We start from the raw sequence: 21,354 nt of genomic DNA on the forward strand, positions 1-21,354 counted from the left end.
TGGTGTTTTGACCATCTAATAACGGTAGTTTAGACATGCAGATAAAAATTGCTCTAGTGGGAAAATATCTGTTTTGACAATGTCGCAAGCCCGGAAAAATATGGTAATAGATACTTATTATTTTTCTTTAGAATGTACTTCTCTTGAATTCTTGCATATCCAATATTTATAACGGAGGGATTTCTTTTAAAGTAAATTTTAGGTTAGTTCATCGAGTCTCATCTTTTTCAAGTTACTATGATTTTCCATGCAATATTGGAAGCTTGGGCCCTATGGTTTTTCCTTTTAAACCCTTTAATTTATTATTTATTTATTAAAAAAATTTTGCCACAAAATAACCCTTTTCATGATAGACAAGGAAGCTTTACATTAAATTGTATATACATACATCAGAGAACTTTATACGCATCAGGCTAGACTAGTCTATACACTCATAAGATAACATCAGAGCTAATAAAATTGAATGTGGGCCAAACAATCTGGGAAAATCAGTAAACAACGAAGATCTCTCCCCCCATTCCAGAATCAAATCCAGATCTTCCCTATTCTGAGTCACTTTTGTACGAGAGCCTATATGCCGCACACAGCATTCACTGCTTCATGCACCACTTGCACAGGCTGTATCTTCCTCTGTTGAAAGATGCATCTGTTCCTTGCTTGCCATACAAAATTTTTAGCAGCAGCAAAATCTAGTCTCCTTAATTGATGGATTTGGGGCAGGAACGGTTGCAGGAAGCAACGGTTCTGAAAGGTTGATGGCCAAGATTTGACCAAAAAAAAAATGTAAGGTCCAAATTTCGTTTTATAAATCATTTTTCACATCATGTGTGGGGTCCACAAAATTTTGTTCTATAGTTATATGTTATGCAAAGTGAGTTAATCGTGTGCAAACTGGCAAAATGGACAAAATTGGTCCGGATGGTTTCTCTGTTGACTGTTCCTTGGCTAATTCCTTCAATTATTGTCCAAAAAAAAAAATCGGAAGAATGTTGTTCTGACATAGGTATGGTACGAAACTATGCTTGCCAACAAAGGAAAAAAAAATTTTAAATGTTGGCCGGGCTTAGAATTTTTTTTTTATCCATATGTTTCGGAGCAACCAAAAAGGAGGAGGAAGAGGAAACTCATGATGAATCAGTTCTTGACTCGGTGATCAAATTTGTAGCTGATTCAGTTAAGCAATTTCTAGTGGCCACAGCATGGATAAAGGGCCTTTTCTTGCATCTTTCTTGGGTATACTATATTTTATACTTATGCTAGCTGACCTTTCTACTATTCAAGAAAAATAGTCTGACTTTAGGGAAAAAGAAATAAAAATTAGTTTGAATGTAATTTGTGTGTGTGTGTTTTTTTTTTTAATTTTCCATGTAGATTTTAATGGCATTTTTAACTGTGGTTTTAGCTCATTTTTAGCTGTGATCGTTTGGTTACTGCAAAACAGCTAGATATATCCTCTATCTTAGAAATGGTTAGTATATACTACGTATAGTAGATTATTTCTTGAAATTTATTAAGTGATATTAGTCTTAAAATTAGTAAGGATTTTGACTAATTGCTGGTCAGCATATTTTTCTCTGTTGGGTAAATTTTGAATTTTTATTTTCATTTGCTTCTGTTATTTCAATCAATATGGATGGCTACATGGTGGCAGCGGATGTGGAAACGGAGCCAGAGGATTAAGAAAAAGAGCTGCGTTGCTAACTGGGAAAAAAGAGCCCCCATTGAAGTGGATGCCAGGCAAATAACCAAGTTCCTTTGGTGGGTGCTCATTTTTCATAATCTGTTTGGACATAACAATTTCTGTGACTTACAATTGATGATCTACGTTGGGCTATGTGATTGTTTGCTGGAGCAGATTTTCTTTGCTTGGAAAAGACTGTTTAGTTAGAGCCGTAGAAATTTGACTAGGCAATTGACCCTATTTCACTAATTTTAGCCCTCTACTAACTAGTACAGAATTGATGGTGTAAATGTATTAGAGAATGATTTTGTTGTAAATATGTTTACTTGCACTTTTTCATCATATTTAAAAAAAAAAAAAAATTTACAGCTTGGCCGCAAGCCCAGCAGCCATCATTTAAAAAAAAAAATTATTTTTTCTTTCCTGCCGGACTGACTATGCTTGGCAGATATAGTTTTATACCCATGTTATGTCAGAACAATATTCTTCCGATTTTTTATTTTTTGGCCAATAATCGAAGGAACTAGCCCAATTCCTGCCCCAAATCCTCAATTGATCGGCAAAGAACTTGGAACAACATAATCAAATGCTGCAACATAAATAAATGTCTACACCACCAGCATTTGCCTTTGAACATGTATAACGTTTACTGCATAGCATGTCTAAAATTTGGGGTCAAGTATTTAATCAAAAAGGAAAATGACCTGTTTCATCTTTCACATTTCGCAAAAATATTCTTTTCGTCCCTCACTTTTAAAATAAAGCAAATTCATCCCTGACATTTAAAAATTAAAGTTATTACATCCCTGAACCTAATTTTCAATCTGAATCAAACCATTCAATAGCCCAGTAATAAATTTCGGAAATAGAATTGATAGATCACTCGGTGACATTTATTAAACCAAAAAAATAAAAATTATAACATAAAAGGCCATTCTTTGTCTTGGAATAGTGGGATTTTTTTTTTTTGGTAAATCTTTTCATACACCGTTAGTATATCCGCTTGCGAATCTAGATGTGTATCATAAATATAAAATTTGGTGTTTAAATTTAAATTGAAATGATATGGCGGTACATAAAACCGTCAGTGTATACAATGATAATGTAGGAAAGATTAAAAATAATTTTTTAAGGTAAAAGTTCATAACACTTCAATTTTTTTCACTTCTTTAGGGTAGCAACGGCTGCCCCTACCCGGCACCTGTGGTGGCCTCCAGCAATCGTATCTGTGATTCTTGAGGCTCCATATCCCTAGCAACTACCAACCGTGCCAGAAACACTACTTATTGATCATTAGATAGTGAAACCAAAAGAAGTGATTAAAGTGATAGAATTAGAATACTATCATTAAACTTGTCATTGATCTAAGACTAACTACTAAACTTGTCAAGTAATTAGTTCGAACCCTGATAAATTTTCTGAAGGGATAGATACATACAATTGTCGGTTAGGAGTTCATCTGCGCAAAAGTATTTAGAGACGTCTCAGTCCTTTAACGTTGAAAACAATTTTCATAGAAATAGCTTGCTAGGCGTCATCTTTTGATACTCATGCATAGCATGAACTACTAGGTGTGTGGCAAGTAGATACAAGTAGAAACTTTTTAGGTTCAGGATAGGTACGGTTAGGAATTCTATATGGTTGTGTAGTTATCGCACAATTTACATGATGTGGAGCATATTTACATAATTTTGTTGTATGGATAAATTTTGCTCCTGTACACTATTTTAATGCATAAATACAACTATTTTTATAAATGTACATCAAATTATGAAAAGTATCAACTATGCCAATACTATCTAATACCAAACGTACATGTTCCAAAGTATAACGTGGATATTGAATTCTCTTAAGATATTTCACACTATAACGTGGATCAATATCATAAAAGTATTCAATGAACGTTGGCCACATCATGATTCATCTTTGTTGTTTCTAACATTTTCGTTATTTCAACCCACTAATATTTTTTATTAAATCCAATGAATTTTAAGTAATTTCACTTTGATCCATTAAATCTTAAAATATTGATAAACCCCAAAACGCTTTGTTTCTCATTTGAACCAACTAAATTTTTATTAAATCTATAGAATACTCTTTTAGGGTAGCATTATCATTCAGAATTTATCCGTTAGTTTGAACCATTAATATCCAAATTCCACTTTAGTTCCAAACCATAAAAGGGTTTTCTAGGTATTTTTTAAACACGGGGAAATTTTCTATAGTTTACTAGAGTATGAATGGAAAGTGAAAGTTGCCTGTAGAAATTCCATATGCTGCAATAGTTTCAATATTTTTCTCTCCTTTCGAGCAAACCCTTTAGCTAGAGACCAGTTTGAACATAATGAATATGGTAATTGTATTTTCCATAGGATATGACATATAGCTGTTAGCCAACTTGAAACCCCTTTGTTGGAGAGCAGTTTAAAAGTAATGATTATGGTACAAATGTATTTTCTACCAAATATGACATACAAACGTAAGAGAATGTTCTAGCCATATCCCTTGGCACGAAGTTGCGCAGGACAGAAAATGTCAAATTGCAAAGTGCAAATTAGACTACTTCTCACATGTCCTAGCATTCTTGCCAGAAACTTCTTACATTTGGGTTCAAGAACAATGGAGATGAAAGCCTCTTTGATCTTCAACACCGTGCAAAAAACTGAGGGAAGTGGTTATTGACGAAGTTCAACATCAGAGAGCAACAAAGGGGTAAACGGTAAGAGAAGAAAGGATGCAAGTTTAGATTTTCAACTTAAGTTCCATCAGAACACAGATTTTTGACTTGGGCAAGGCCAAAAAAAAAAAAACTGGCAGCAGAATTTGCTTTTCCTAGAAACTAAATCCTATATTAAGATATTTTGTACCTTCCCACTGATTGTCACAAAATTTGTATTTAAACTACAACATAAGATTAAACTGAAAAAAAAAAAAGAAAAAAGAAAATTGCTTTGTACCAAAATTTACATGATTAGTGGGCTCAACAAGCTTTAAGACTGCGTCATTATGCCTGAATGAGGTAAATCTATCTCAATTTGCTTCCACATGAAAAGGGCAACAACATTGTTTTTCATCCTCACACCAGCTATTTCCAGGAGACAAAATTTAGGCACTTTTAAGCAACAAATGATATCAGAGAGAGTGAGTGGTACATGCAAGGACATTTTAGTTTCGCAAGCCAACCCCAAAGTGAAACCTCCCTTTACGTTGATCATTAAATGCATATTCAAGTCTTAAAGGCCCCAGAGGAGAATCCACACGGATTCCAAGCCCGTAGCCATATCCACTGCCGGGCTTTCGCCTTACACCAGCAGGATCACCTGAATTTATGAAGTTCAATTACGTAAATCATGAATCATTATACTGTCAAAGACCTAAGTACATAATCATCATACAGAATACAAAAGCAAGCCTTTAAGACCTAGCAACATCAATAGCATAGGCATCATACCATCAAACCATTTCACACTTTGCCTGGAAGAGCAATTAGACTAAGAATCAAATGCTCAATCAAATCTTATCCATATTTAGTTCCACAAGTTCTTTCAAGTTTTCTTAAACCCACTTTCTTATATGTATGGAACACACCCATGGTGAAGTCAGACAACCCTCGAGGCTCACTTAACAGCAGCTTTAGTTGAGTGCTTCTAGAACTGTGCAAAAAGCATCAAAAACTTGGTGCCACTTTACTGAATAACTTTTTCTACTCAACACAAACAAGTAATGCGGAGTAGATTATTAACCTGCCAAAGAGTACAAGTTGCAGAGAAGACATTGAAGATCAGAAAGGCATACCTGGCACAGTAGTTCCAGATCCAAGGTCAGTTCCATAATCAGCAAATATGACCCCTTCAACTGGCCCTGTCTGCAAATAGTTGAATTCATTACAAGACATTCTAAACAGGAGTAGTTCCTCATAGAGATTAGAGTCATTATCAAAGGATAAACCACAAATCATGATTTGACAATGCAAGGTTATAAGAGAGTTTGGTTGTCCCCATTAGCTGCGATTTGGAGAACAATGAAACATCACTCATGATTTAAAAGGTCTTTTGTTGAGCTGGAGTTATTGTAGCAATAAGAATAAAAGAGCTAATTTATTAAAAACTGTCACTTTAAAGAGAAAGGAAGCACAGCACAATTGATTTAAAAGAACATCTAAGAACGTTAAAAGTGTCATTTGAATACCCTTTACTTTTGAATTCAGGAATGTTCTTCCAGAGATTGCTTTCTTTTGCTTCCTTTTTTGGCCAACTTACATAGCTCTCTTCATAAATATGTTTTCCTATGTCATTCATGTTACACCCTCAGTGCCTTAAATATAATCCACAAAATGGAAACAAAAATACTAAAAATCATGAAAACAAAATACCATCAAAAGAAAAAGGAAAATCTATGACAATGCACACACAAAGACAATGTGCACGTGTGCGAATTAGAGAATGCGTACATATATACACGTGCATATCCATATGTGTGTTATAGCGCACAAATTACACAGCAAAACTTTTGGAAGAAATTCTTATGCCAGCTTATAAAAGGCGATTAACAGAATCAGTAGGAAAAAAATCCACTATTGCAAATTCTGAGGATCGAACTTTAGGTTCTCCACCTACCAGAGGGAATGAAACTTCTCCACAACCAACCGCACAAGACCGACCTGATCCAACAGCTCCTTCTTCATAACCCCGCACACTATTGGTGCCACCAATTGCAAATGCTTCATGCGGTGGAAAATTTCCCACAACATGTCCACCAGACAAACTACAAAGATGAGAAACCAAAACAATCAATAAGCTAATCTTACAGTATAAAACAGACATTGATTTTTGTGAGACTTAAACCATGACATTGAAAACCAAAAGCTCCAACCCAATCTAGGTAATACTTCATGAAAAAGTGTACACGGATAGTACCTTAAATGAAAGCAAGCAAGACCAAGCACCAAACCCTTCCTCGCACGAGCATTCACTCTGTTGAAAAATAGCCATTCTGGCCAAACAGGAATTCCCTGATCCATGTTAAAAGCAAACTGCACAACAATTTCAACAATGCCAAAACATTAATGCAGCAGGTCAATAAGTCTAGAAACTCAACACCAAAACATAGGATTGATCAAGAAAAGTTTACAATAAAGTTCAGATAACCAACCATTGAAGAACCTGGGTCTCCAGAACCAGTATAAACAGTCTCAAGTTTAGCTAGTAGCATGTCATCATGGGTATTGCCACTGCAGCAAAAGTATTACATGAAAAGATGCTCAATTTTGTAGTCCTAGCAGTCACCAAAATTGTAGCAAACATAAAAAAATGCCTACCTTGCTGTAAGTGGGCTGCTATAGAAATCCCTTATGACAGGATTGCCTTTGTCATCATGAGCACCAGTACGCTGAAACATAGAACATTTGTTGCCAAGGAAGCCAATCAACAAGCAAAACACTCGAGAATGTCCTAAGCGACTTAGCATAGTAAAATAAGGAACAAATAGTGAAGAATGATGAACCTAACAACAAAGGCATAATGCACAATGAGGAAAACTAGCATTTTGTTATATCATGATTTTTCTGCAAGCATAGCAGCATTTGTCAATACAAATCCAGCAAATGTAAAACATTGACAACAACAAAATTTTGTCAGAGGAAATAAGGTACAAAAATGGGAAGTAAAATGAAAGTTACTGATACTTATGAAACATCAACATTTTTGTGGGATCGGACAAAAGCATAACATGTTAAGGAACATCAGGTCGATGCAGGAAGAAATTCACATTTAAAAAGTACAGAATACAAGAAAAATAAGTTTGTGAGTAAGAGAGACTCAATTTGCAAGTAGCTCAATTGAGGTCAGCTTGTTTGAGCCTACTCGAGCTTGAGTAGCACAAAAACATTCATATATCATTTTTAAATAAAAAGTGCGAAAAATTACACACTTGAGAATATATAAAAAAAAAAATGAGTGTGTGTAGAAGAGATACATTGAGCTTGACAAACTTCTGAACCTCACAAATATGTAATCAAGCTCGAGGTCGCCAAGCAATTTGAGCTCAATCACTTCAAATTGAGCTTTCGACCATGCAAGCTAGCGATCAGTCGAGTTTAGCTCGAATATTTTGCAGTCCTATGCTTTATGATCAGCATCTATATTCTTTTCTCTGATCCTTTTTAACTAAGTGTGCCCTTGCAAAGCCAAGAATCAGATATAAAAGCTGAGATTTGAACATGGGTATGATATTAATACACCCTTTTTAACTTTTCCCACACCCTTTGAGTGTTTTTTAGGCCAAATGACAAGCATGCATGGTAGGCAAGAAGAAACATGATAGGTATGTGCAAAAAGCTAAGTTTGTGTGGATATCATTGCCCTTTAAACATTTAGCATGCACTTCTTAGAAGTTCATGCATTCTAGTTCAATTTCAACCAGGATACCAAACAACAAAAACTAAATGATTGCCATATATGTTATTCACATAAACACAGAGAAATGCCTAGAGAAATAATGAACCAGTTTCTAAACGAAATAGGCACATAACTGCACATCAGGAAATTACCTGAAAAATAACTCCCAGAGTTCCATTCCACTTTGGCCTGAATGGCCGGCCGTATTCAATTCCAGCTGTTACACGCCCGATCGTAAAGCTATTACTATCGGGTTGGTTCCCATGAACAAGTGTAGGGGTTCTGGAATTCTATTTAAAGAAACTGAGTCAAATAGAAAGTCTTAAGTAAAAGATGAGATTTTGATCTAGTCCTAATACCTGGATCATGATTGACCTTGAGGTCCTTGTATCATCTCCTTCAATCCATGGGTCCGTATAGTTAATTCTGAATATTGAGTCAATTTGCCCCCTCTCCAATGACACATTAAGCTTTTGGTTTTTCCCGAATAGATTTTTGTGGTAAATTGCACAGCTGCAGTTAAACAATATGATAAAGCAGCATACTTTATAAATTTAAATAGGTATCATGTACTGAGATACACAACAAGCACAACAGCGTTATGACACGGAATTCTTTTTTTAATACAAGATGACTCTATGCTGGTCTTTCAGACAATTGTAACATGTATGAAGTGTAATATAGATCCCATTTACAAGAGCATATAAATAACGTGATGAAAATTTAGCTTAACAGATATCCCAATCAGGAGCCAGATAATTTTTCTTCTTTCAAGGGGGATTTGGGTACAAGTAAAAGAGGGGTTGTTTATGAGAAATGAAATCCATTTACAATTTCAATTAGAAAGACCTCAAATACTCAGAAATAAAGAGTATACAACACCTCATTTTCTGAGTTGATCAAACCAATTATATAGTGTTGTTAGAATGAAAGCCAACATCTTAGTAAAGAAAAACTCATTACGATGTGGTACTTCTAGTAATAACCAAAGAAAATAAAAAATCAATCAGTCGAGACAGAGAGAGTCATCAGAAGAGCATGCTAAAATAATTTGAAGCAAAAGCTAAAACAAGAAAACAATAACTTTATGCTGAGAAAAATCATTTGTAGCAGCAAGATTACCTTCCTATCAGTCCAGCTAGAGGGCCACTTGTTATCCTACAAAACAAAGTCAAACAAGTAAATTGCAGCAAAAGACGTTAAAATTAGCACACATACCTGTATGTACATGTGCCCATGCTAAATATCACATTTTTTATACACATACCCGCTTGAAATTCCACCACCAGCTGAGATTCCCCCTCCACTTTTGCGCTCTACGATATTCAATGTCAAATCAATCTTGTTACTGTCTGCAGAGTTATGCCCAGAAAAAGAGAAAACATTAACAAGTAGTACAGAGATATATGTCACAATTTTTTACAAATAAAGCATCTAGAATGTTACGCAAAAGTTATCTGTTGATTCACCTCCAGCAGGCTGAGGAATTATACTAACATCTTCCATAATACCCATAGTTAGCAGGGTATCCACATCTCTTTTCCCCTGCAGCATACTGTACACCTACATCAGAAAAATTCAGAACCAAGTCACAAAAGGAAGCAAAATGTAAAATTTATTGCCAACAATGTTATGCATCTATAGAAAGTAAAGGCAAAGTGGTAACACCAAAATTATGATACTAAAATTGCTTGCCAATCCAGATTAAATCTTGTACAAGGCTTGAAACTAAGAATGATTGCTACTAAATATGGACAAAGAAGTCAACTAAATCATATTCTTAAAGAAAATATGCTATATCTGGAAAGTGAAACATGATATATGCACAAAATGACAGCTTCCATGTCTTTGGAGTTCAACAAAACAACTATGTAGACATATAATATTTAATGCTTCTATAAAGCGTAATTATAGCAGTTCAGCTTCTGATTACTGACCATAACCATTCATGGTTGAACAAATAAAGTTTGTGGTATGTGGAACTTGTGTAATACTCTTTTAAGTTCATTTGAGGAGAGAAGCATTAAAAACGAGACTACTTCAAATAAGTCCAAAAATCATCTAGAGAGAGAAGAATTGGCAAATCATGATTTCCTCATCACAATGAAAATGCATTGCTATATTTAAGTAACAACCATTTAAAACACACTTGACCCCGGTGAAATATGTGCAGTTTTACCAGTATGCCAACCTGAACTGTTTCAAGAATGTTTCCCCACTATGATCAATTCAACAAACTTGGCATCAAGTTTTTCACAGAGCATTTAGATCCAGGACCCCATGAAAAGAAAGTAGTATACTTTATAATAAAGAGGTTTCTTGATAGCTCAAGGACAAATAAGCCAATAAACACACCAAAATCAGGTAAATTAATAAGGTTACTATGAATTAAACCTGTCCCTTCTTCGTGGTAAGTTGGCGTAGTATTGTTTCAGGCCTTGTTTTGCCAACAGTTGGCTCTCCACTGCAGTAATAGGAAAAATTAGGATATATGAAATCACCCTTAAGAGGAAAATTTAGTATGCGATAAGCATAACAGTCCAGCATCAAGTTCTTACGTCCTGTCAAGAAAACGTATTGTCACATTGTTGACCTCAGCTTCTGAAACCTGTAACCTAATAACGCCACCAGAGAGAATCTCTATACCTGATACCTAGAAATAGATCAAGATTCAATAAGATATGAACTCTTTGTCAACTTGATGGCCTCACAATTATCGAAGTCCTATAACTCTTTAAGATGGAAAACAAAGGAGAAACCCTTGTTCATGTCAGATTAGACACTAACCATGCCGAAAAGACCCCTCTCCATATACCAACCATTAATGGAGTTTATAACTTCATCCAGCCGCCTGATGTTAACCACTTTTCCTGCATGACTTGACAAAAACATAAGTGCAACTCAAAACACAAGAAAGCTATACATTAAAATATTTGTAATATGGAATTCACGGCAGAAGCAGAGGCGCTCTTGCAAGCTTCAGGTATTTGGGTCAATATGCACCAGAAAACATACCATATCCATCACGAAAGGCATCCTCTATAAACTTTGATGGAAGAACATTAGCTCCTTCACACACCAACCCCTGGAACTCTTGGTTTGGTTCTACCTTGGGCCACAAGAAACTCATACAAATAACTACACATTCACAGAAAATTCTGTGTCTAAAAAACCGAGAAGTATCCTGTAGTAATCAGAAATTTATTCAACATGACATGCAACCAACCCCTAAATAAATGAACATTTCAAGGAAGCCTATAAAAAAATTCTACAATCCCATAACAGCCCACTGCTTAGGAACTGAGGGTCAAAAGTTTAACAAGAAGAATTAAATAAAAAGGGCCAATATAGGTTCTTGCGGTTTATTGACAAATATATTGTTTGTGCCACAAATAAGTGACTAACTACCAAAAAATGAAAAAGCAAAGAGTGTGCCGTACATATAAATCTCACCAGGTGCATGCCACCTATCTGTAGGGCTTGCCCATGGTGCATGACAGCAGGGTCCAAAGAAATGTACATAATTTTATTGGTAAACATTTTTTGCACTTTTTCTTGATCTAAACTTTTTTGGTGACATTCAGCCATAGATAGGCAAAAGTCAGTGAAAGTGCATATATAGAAAGCAAGGATCCCAATCTTACAGAAACTAAGAATTGCCATCAATCAGATAGAAATGAATCAATCTTTTACTTAGCCAAGGAGGCATTGGCCTAGACGCTAAGGCTGAGGCACCAAGATTTAAAGGTCCTGAGTTCAAACCCCCCTTTCCCCTCCCTGTTTCTTAAATCCTACCCCTCTCCTACTAAAAAAAAATGAAAAGAAATCAAGATTTTATTCTTTTCCTCTCTCTTTCATGTATAGAGTGGATGTTATTCACAGCAAGCAATTTTTTTTCAATAAAGATATTGAATTACAATGTAATGGCCAGACAAAAAGTGATATTTTATAGCCCATTTGATTTGCAGGGAATTACCTGGGGAAGTAATCAAACTGTAAGTTTTGGTAAGTTAAAGCACCTCAGATGTGAAAAAGGAACCATAAGGAGTAGGACAACATAACCAACATAGAGAAATATTCATAACTGTAGTGGTTATGCAGTGACTTCCAAATGAGTTTAACTGAAAGATGTCTACAATCAGCCTTTAAAACTGTTGAGGGATGAAAGGTCCCCAAAAGCCGTGGCCAACAAACAGCCCGTCGGCAAACATTGATCTTTTGCAAGGTGCACTATATTAGGTTTGCCAGACAACGCAGACGAATAAAATTTTATTTCAGTGAATATATACAAGAATCTTTAAAAGAAGTGCAATTCTAAGTGACAGGGCTTGTATTCATCCTTCAAGATTGAATATTCTCAAGGAAAGGGACCTAACTCTTCAAATATGACAAAAGCGTCCTATTTAAGCACACATTCATCACCTACCTGGCTCCATCAAGCTTGAAAATAATCGCTCCCATAGTTTCAACCCCTCCACCTCCCTCAGCTTTAATCAGGAGAAAATTGAGCATTAATTCCTTCTGTGAATTTATAGGTTCAATTAGATTGTTATGCGCTTTCTTCCTGTGGAAACGGATTTGGAAGAGCAGTGCCCCAAAACAGTAGCTCTTTTAGCTTGGGAAGCTGTGGCACAAAAATCCTAACTGGTAATATCTTGAGAAAAAGAAAGAAAATCAATGTGAACTGCTATTTTTTGTCTAAAAGATGAAGAAACAAATGATTTATCATCTCTATTTCACTGACCAATAGGTTTTCGATTTATGGATTAACTTCTTAGTGACTTGTAGTATTCAGTGGAAAATGCCAAGGCATGTAATCTGTTGATATGCTAAAGCTTTTATACAAGAAAAAAGCTAGCACTTTGAGACATAGCTTGTCTATACATTTTTAGGATCCTAAAATGAAGTGAACAAGAAACATCTGAAATTGTTTCATGGAATATGTTGTTCTTATCCATAGCACGATCCCAGATGAAACACAACATTGTGGAGTAAAATAGTTAGTATAATAAATTGGCTTGTGCACCCTCTTGGTGCCTCATTTCTTTTCTTTAATAAAGAGACTTTCAAAATAATTTAATAAACAAACTAAAACAGACTAGTGGTCAAGGGAGGACTCTTGGAGTCTTTCCCTCGACTAGATGCAGAGTTTGAATCTTGTGCCTAGCAATTAGGGATAGGAAGGGTGTGGGCAGACATGGGAGGGTAAAAAAGAAAGGCCCATAAAAGCCGACGGTTGACAGCTTCAAAACAAAAAGAAAACAAGCCTAATGAAGCTTCCAACCTAAAGGCAAGCTCAGTCAGTTTAATACCTTTTTGCAACTACAAAAAATTTTCAAAACCTAGTTTTATCTTTTGCTCAACCTCCAAGAAAAAAAAAAAAGAGAATTCATTTGTCCATAGTTCATATTTGAAATGTTTGAATTACATCTAAGAAGAGAAAATTCAATTTTCATACAAAGACTTAATAAAAAGTTCTCTCTCAGCTCAGCTTTTTTCAGTTTATTAACCAAAAAGACACCCAAAACAAAACATCCTTGACTTTACGAGTATTCTAAAAGTCCTTCATTTATTTTACAGACAAGGGGCTAACACAGGTATACAACATCAATATTGATACTATGCACTCAACTCTTAAAAAGTAATTGCAAATGATGCCCCTAGAGATTTTGTTGTCACACAAGACAAAAATTCAGACAAATGGAATCCAATTAGGCAGTCAGTGAATACAAATCAGTCTCAGCTAAGGTTTTCTCCCGGTTTAGCTAAGACTACCAAAGCTTGGATGCAGTGGCAAAGCCAAAATTAGTTTCCAGTGGGGACAAAAACAGTATTAGGGTTTCTTCTTATTTTTTTCTAAAAGATACAACAACAATACTTATGTGACAAAGTAAAAAGAATACATTTATAGCATGATTAGTATAACCCAAAATGACATGCCCAAACTTACTAGTAAAAATAATCATTTTCCTTTCAAAAGCATACTTAATATTTTTAAATTGCTCATTGACCTGCAATATTGTTAGGTACAAGGACAGAAAACTTGTATTATACTGAAAAAAAAATCACCCACATTGCATTGGAAAATATTATCTTCACTTTATCTTTCATTGAGCAGAGCAGTTACTTAATCATATGCACTAAATACCAAAATGTATTTTTTGTTTTATTGGAAAAAAATCCAGACAATATACTTAACTGATGGGTAATAAATCAAATGACTTCCAAGGAAACTAAATGATTGGAGTAAAAAGCATTTGATTTTGGATTGTTTAGTATTCCAATTACATCAAATTACAAAACTATTCAATTGATCTTGGAGTAATACATTCACTGTTGAAAAACTTATTGGGGGCAAAGCTAAAGATTTGGAAAAGTTGACGGCTATGCTAGTGGAATTTTGTGGGGGTAGGGGCCTCACTTTGAATCCACTACAGCTTGGATGTAATTGAAGTATATTATCTACTTCTTAGACCTTCTTCACAGCATTACTTAAATTCTAACTATGATTCTGACATGTTGCCAAACCAATATTCTCATTTTACTGTGTGCACCAAGGTTCACATAAAATCCAATAGCTTTATGGAAGTTAAAAACTTTGTTGTTACCAATTATTGATATTGTCTATTTCAAAAGAAAAAAAAAATAGAGCAGGCCATTTAACTACAAGTGCCCCCTCCAACACGCATGCCATAAAATCAACAGTGACACCACTGGTTCAACAACTTTCTTGTTGAGAAAATTGATAATGTCACTTTGACCACCAAAGTCAACCTAAAATAGTTTGCAAAAGCTTTCAAAAAGGATGGGCTTGCTAGTTGTGGGATTGCATAAAGACCACATAACTTCAGCCTAGGTAATGCAAAGGAATTATGAATGCATTTCTGTAAAAATACAGCTCGAAGAACACCCTTTTCACCAATCTTTCCAAAGTACTTTCAATTTTCTGCTCCAATGTGCGCTATTTAAAACTTGCAAGTTCCAAAGGAACTATTCCCAAGTTCATCTCCACAAAATTTACATCGTTCTCAATCCCCAAAATCGACTGTACTTTCTCTATTTCATTCCAAAAGCAAACAAATGACAATACAAATGCACGAGTTATATTTAATCAATCCCCATACAAAGAAAATAAAATTGCTGAAAACATAAAGACATAAAATAAGCACACAAGTATTTGTGGAATGTAGAGTACCTGAAACACCAGTCGAATGCCATCCCGGGTATCGACTGCAACCGGCATGCAAGAGGCAAAATATCCACTAGCAATTATCCGATGAACATCCTCCTGAACATCACGAACGGTCAACGCTGAATTCGGCCGCGAAGCCTTCAAAGCATTTTTGGCCTCACTCTCCAAATCCTTCCTTTCGAGTTCATCTCCATCTTTGTTCGTCACCCACACTTCACTTATCAAAACCCTCTCTTCATCACGACTTGTAATCTGACTCTGACTCGGACTCTTCAGCACTGTCTGATTTGTGGACCCACTCAAGTCAGACTCGGCATTACCACCATCAGAAAGTGCAAGAGAAGCAGAGCAGAGAAGGGAGGACTTCAAAGGAGGGTGAAAACGGAAGGAACTAAGCAAATTCAGGGGTTTAGGGAAATTAGTAAAGAAATTGGTGATGGAGTTCTTTTTGAGGTTAAAGTTGAAATTGAGAGACTTTTGGGGTTTCATTAGAGAATTGATTAAGAATTGAGAGGTGAATTGGAGCTTTGAGAAGAAAGTGATAGAGGAATTGTGACCAAGTGGTGGAAGCTTGATAGAGCAAGAAGTGAAGCGGACGTCATCGTTTCTTGGCATTGTGGAGCAAAGCAAAAATTCTGCAGTGTTAGAGCTGTAAAATTGTTAGGGTTTTATGGGGATTAGAGTAGGTAGGAGAATGACTCCCATGTCAGTGACGAGACAGATTCTGAAGAAAAAAGTGAAAAACATATGTCTAGACATAATGGAATCTCTGCAGTTATATCTCAATCAGCAGTTAAACATATTCCAACAACCTGAAAAATGGTACCAGAGAAAAAAATTCCTATTTATGAGAAACCCAAGGAGCTCAAAGATGATATATCATTTTAGCTTGTCGAAAATTTCACTATTTCAGCCTGATGCAATTGTATACTCCACTTAACTATTCCAGATAAGCCCACTAGTTTACAGGACTATACAGAAACAAGCACAAAAGGATATCTTTTTTGAGGCAAGAAATATCATATTCAATCATGTATTCTTACAGAGCTGGAGAAACCAGCAGGGTGAAGGAACTCCTTCTAAGCTACACTTTATACAGAAGAAGTGAAAGTAACCAAATCCTGGAAATAGCACCTTTAAGTACACTTGGTCAATACATTAACATTGAAAAGTCAAGGTTTAATTGTCTTATAATGACTTTAGAACTCATTACAACTCAGAAATTTCTCAACTACCCATGTTCTTTAAAACTTTTGTGTGTGTGATATTTCTCAACTAACAACCGATCTTAATTTGCAGTAAATTAGAAACATCACGTACAACCTTTATCAGGGAAAAATACTAAAATTTATGACAACAAGACACTCCCAACCACAGAAAAAATTAAAAAATAAAAAAAAATTCTGCACTTACTAAAAAAAGAACAGAAGAATCGGTAGAATGAAACTCGAACAAATTAAATTGAACACTACATTTAATACTCAAACAAATATGCATTGATAGACCTCTACACGGAAAATCCCTACCTAAATGAATATTTCAATCAAATATTCTCTTACATTAGTCCTTAATCCAGCTTAATTACGTTGTTTTCACATTATTCAGTCAAAATTAAGTACATATCACTGCAGAAGACAGAAACCCACAAAATAAAACAAAAACAGCCAATTTTTGAGATTCCAATGCAATGCAGATACCAATAAACATTCATAGCCATGTATTTTCATCGGAAAACTTAAGTACCAGAAAAAGGGGGGGAACAAAAAAGGAAGCAGAAAAACCACAACTCGAAAGTAGAATAAAACCGTAAAATTCAGAGCTTGAATACCAATGCAGATGGCTACACCCATTCAGATACACACACCAACATTTTTATCCAGAATTAAACACAAAATCAGCGAAATCATACATTTAATAAACGCAAAAAGACTAAAACAACTTACCGAAATTGCGAAAATTTTCTGGGAAAAGTTCGAATTCCAAATTGAAGTTTGAATTTAGTGAATGTCTTGGAGTGATTGAGTGAGGTGAAACGGCTAAGGGTCCGAAACGTTGATTGTTAAGCTTCTGAGAGAAACGACGTAGTTTCGTTGAATGTATCATTATACCTACCAACTCTTTTTGATGTTTTTATTTTTTGGTTAAATGCACTAAACCCCTGAACTTTGCCCTCAATTGACCTTTACCCCTAAACTTCTTTAATAGGCGCTTTATGCACTCCTCTTTTGATTTTTTGGACAAAAGTGCCCATGCAATATTTTTTTTCTTCTCTTCTTTTTTGACTCATTCCCTTTTTACTTTTCTACCACTTTTTCTTTTATTTTTTCCTTCTCTCATGCCATTATTTTGTAACAAGTTCCATTTTCCTTGTATAATCAGTAATACGTAAAGGTTTAGTTCTTCAATTGCAAGTTGTCTAACGAAAGAATGAAAAATCTATTCTTATTTTAGTCAACAAATATTTTACTATGTTTTCAGACTTGGACCGGGAATTGACTCGGCCAAGTTCAGGGGTCAGGGGTCAATGGGTTCGACCGGGGTCGATAGGAGGTCGAACCGGATAATGTTATAAATACGTTATATATATATATATATATCCCTGAATCAAATTTACAAAATATAACCAAGAACCCAATCATCCAAATTTATATCCCTTTCACCAAACAATTCACCAAATGTAAAGTTATACAAATTTCATGAATGTAATTAGTCATTTATGCTAGAAAAAGTACCAGACTATAAATTGCCATGACAGAAAAAACACATAGAAGGTCTAAAATAGCCTACAAGATCACTACAAACCAGACTAGCATGCAAGAACTTAACCTTTTTGTAATCTAACTTGCATGCTATATTTGTCAATTACCACAAAATTGAAAGTTTAGAATTTAATAAGCAGTTTAAAGCTATCACCTAATACCTTTATTAGTTCCACTTGGCTACTCATTAGACGAATTAACTCTTTAATTAATAATCAAATTGTTGCTTCCAGAATGTCCAGAGAAAAAGGGCAGAAATATTCTTCTATTCTATCTATTTTTCCCCCACAATAACGTCCAGAGCATAACGATTCTCTTTCCATCATCAAGCAAAAATGAAGAACACAATTAGCTTCAGATTCTAAAAATTACCAGACTGAACTCGACACCTTGTGCGTTGCTTAAGCCTTGAAATTTGAAGAAACTGGCGGTGTTGCAGCGGTGGAGGGTGGAGGTTAGAGGTTGATGGACAGATGACCGGCGGCAATCGCAATTAGGAAACGATCAACCTTATTTGGCCCCCCTTCTTCCCCTGCTCCGTCTCGGGTAGCCCTCTTCCTTGAGTTTAGTATTACGCACTTGAACCCCTCGAATCCCAGAAGTGGATTTCTTAGTGATATCGCGTAGGAGAACTTTCTATGTGATGTGCGCGGCTACAGAGTCGCCTGAAAGAATTGATAAGCGCCGCATACCAGTTTTCCATTTACTTATAGCCTATCTTTCGGAACTTGAGGTACAGTCCAAGGTCGCTTCTTCCTTGACGTAACCCATCCAGATTGGGAGCATCCTATGCCCTTTACTCAACAATGGTGCAATCACCTTCCGTCTCCGGTGATTATGAAGAGACGGCGGTCGAGGCTTTTTAGGGTTAAAGAGAAGTAGATGGCGGTGGAGGTTTAGCAGAGTTCGTTTGTCTAATTTCATCCCATTTTTTTTCCTTTTCTTTTGGGTCCGTTTGGATTCCTTATAAATTGGTATTTCAAAAACAACTCTAAAAACACGCATTCATACAATATATCAAAAACAACTCCAAATACATATTTAATATGTTTATTTCAATTTGTATATTTCAATTATGTATAGGATATATATATTATATTAATTTAAATATATTTATTTATACATATTATAAATATTTTATTTTGTATAAAATATATTTTTATATATTTATAATATATTTAATAACATATTATATATAATATAAATATGTAATTATACATTTATATAAATATTATATATTTAATATATACATAATATATATTATATATATTATACATTTATATAAATGTACATTTACACATATGTAATTATACATTTATATAAATATTATATATTTAATATATACATAATATATATTATATATATTATACATTTATATAAATGTACATTTACACATAATATATATATATTTATACATTTATATTAATATACATAATATTTATTATACATTTATATTTATTATATTAATACATTTATACATAATATTAATATATATTTATAATATATTAATTTATACATTTATATAATATTCATTTATAATTTATACACATTTATAATAATAAACATTTATACATTTATAAATATATTTATATTATGTATTATTTATAATATAATACATTTATATATTTATTTATAAATATATAAATATATTTATTTATAAATGTATTATAAATGCATAAATGTATATAAATATAAAATATAAATGTATATAAATATAAAATATAAAAATTATAAATTATAATATTCATTTATATAATATTCATTTATAATTTATACATTTATAATAATATACATTGATAAATATATTTATATTATGTATTATATATAATATAATACATTTATATATTTTTATATAAAAATATTTATTTATAAATATTTATAAATGTATTATAAACGCATAAATGTATATAAATATAAAAATATAAAAAATTATAATTTATACATTTATACATTTAAATAATATTCATTTATAATTTATACATTTATAATAATATACATTTATACATTTATAAATATGTTTATATTATGTATTATATATAATATAATACATTTATGTATTTTAATATAAATATATTTATATTTTTATATATATAATATAATACATTTATGTATTTTTATATAAATATATAAATATATTTATTTATAAATGTATAAATGTATAGTGTTATAAAAATATAAAAATTATAAATTATAAAAATAATGGAAAATATGTTTTAAAAATACATCTAAAAATAATTCATAAAACATCTACAGTAAAAGTTTTTCATATAATTTTTGAAAAACAACCCCAAAAACAACTAATCCAAACGAACCCTGTATTTGTGTCAAAAGTGCAAATTTTATTATTTTAGTTATAATTTTTTATCATATTATATTGTATTCAAATAACTTTTGTTTAATTATTTTTATGAGTTTCAATTGTAAAGTTACGATGAATAATAATTTGGTGATATATTGATATTTTAGTACTTGATTATTTGTTCAAATTTAATTATAATAAATTATATAATAAATATTTTTAATCCCGCTGGTGCCCCCACAGGGGATGCGGGGCGGGGTGAGGGCGGGACGGGGGAATTCGAGGCGGGGGATGGGGCGGGGGACGGGGGTAACTAATAGGCAATGGGGCAGGGGACAGGGGAAGGATCCCCCCCCCCACCCCCGCCCCATTGCCATCCCTAGTTCCAATCCCTTGCAAGTTAGTATAGTGCATGAGCCTTCAATATTATGCACGTAAATATGTGCCTCGAAATTTCACGTACCCTCTCACCAATACTAAATTTGATCAATCTAAAATATAGCTATAACAAACCAAATGAATCTATTGAAAAGAACCTCTCATTAGACTAAATTCAAGATTTTAACTTAACTTTACCAAACTTTTAATAATGTTATATTTAAGTGAGCATGCACATGTTTCCCTAACAAATTAGACGCTATCAACAGCTATGGAAACCCGTTTCAAGAAATTGGAACAGAAACTTAGAATTGTCTGCCCTTTCTATCGATTACGTGGCTTATGAAAAAAAGAGGGAAACTAAAAGAGGGGAAATACATCCCATTATCTCTATGTATGTGCTACGAATTGGACTTAAAAATAGTATTCATCAGGAAAGAACCCTCATTTATACCTTTTCAAACTAATACCATTCGCAGTGCTTGTCTCCTTTGTGGGGAGGTCTTATTGTAGTGTTTTTCAACCTTATTAAATGCAGTTCAAAAAATTTATCTATTTTTCCGTAACTGCATAGTAACGTCCTTGCAATATAGGTCTGGTCTTCCAGCTTATTATAGTAAGTTGGACATTCACAATTTTATCCCCACCGT

General features: G+C 33.9%; 1 protein-coding gene across 13 annotated transcripts; it reads right to left on the reverse strand.

Annotated features, from left to right (window-relative positions):
* Positions 1-4,413: 4,413 nt before the first annotated feature.
* LOC113702015 (outer envelope protein 80, chloroplastic-like) lies at positions 4,414-18,979 on the reverse strand. Of its 13 annotated transcripts, XM_072058778.1 has the most exons (18): positions 18,400-18,977; positions 15,272-15,917; positions 12,499-12,700; positions 11,092-11,181; positions 10,864-10,946; positions 10,635-10,729; positions 10,471-10,540; positions 9,546-9,639; positions 9,344-9,428; positions 9,199-9,234; positions 8,436-8,589; positions 8,229-8,366; positions 6,999-7,069; positions 6,833-6,911; positions 6,598-6,713; positions 6,298-6,445; positions 5,477-5,546; positions 4,414-5,001 (listed from the first exon to the last, which is right to left on the reverse strand). In XM_072058778.1, exons 5-18 carry the CDS (start codon positions 10,885-10,887, stop codon positions 4,847-4,849), a joined length of 1,335 nt encoding a protein of 444 aa, XP_071914879.1. In that variant the 5' UTR covers positions 10,888-10,946; positions 11,092-11,181; positions 12,499-12,700; positions 15,272-15,917; positions 18,400-18,977; the 3' UTR covers positions 4,414-4,846. The 13 variants fall into 13 exon arrangements, with proteins under 13 accessions (XP_071914879.1, XP_071914875.1, XP_071914874.1 ...); XM_072058774.1 differs by lacking the exon at positions 12,499-12,700 and having other exon boundaries at positions 11,092-11,260; positions 15,272-15,903; positions 18,417-18,979; XM_072058773.1 differs by lacking the exon at positions 12,499-12,700 and having other exon boundaries at positions 11,092-11,260; positions 18,417-18,979.
* Between the last annotated feature and the right edge of the window lie 2,375 nt (positions 18,980-21,354).

Source organism: Coffea arabica, chromosome 7e (genome assembly GCF_036785885.1).
Source record: "Coffea arabica cultivar ET-39 chromosome 7e, Coffea Arabica ET-39 HiFi, whole genome shotgun sequence".
NCBI lineage: Eukaryota > Viridiplantae > Streptophyta > Magnoliopsida > Gentianales > Rubiaceae > Coffea > Coffea arabica.

Excerpts from the sequence above, each read along its gene's own strand:
- LOC113702015 (XM_072058774.1), bottom strand. The coding sequence starts at position 15,883 with ATGCCAAGAAACGATGACGTCCGCTTCACTTCTTGCTCTATCAAGCTT. Across the intron at positions 10,730-10,863 it reads AGAGGGGTCTTTTCGGCATG|GTATCAGGTATAGAGATTCT; the intron begins GTTAGTGTCTAA and ends ATCTATTTCTAG. Across the intron at positions 5,002-5,476 it reads ATCTGGAACTACTGTGCCAG|GTGATCCTGCTGGTGTAAGG; the intron begins GTATGCCTTTCT and ends TCATAAATTCAG.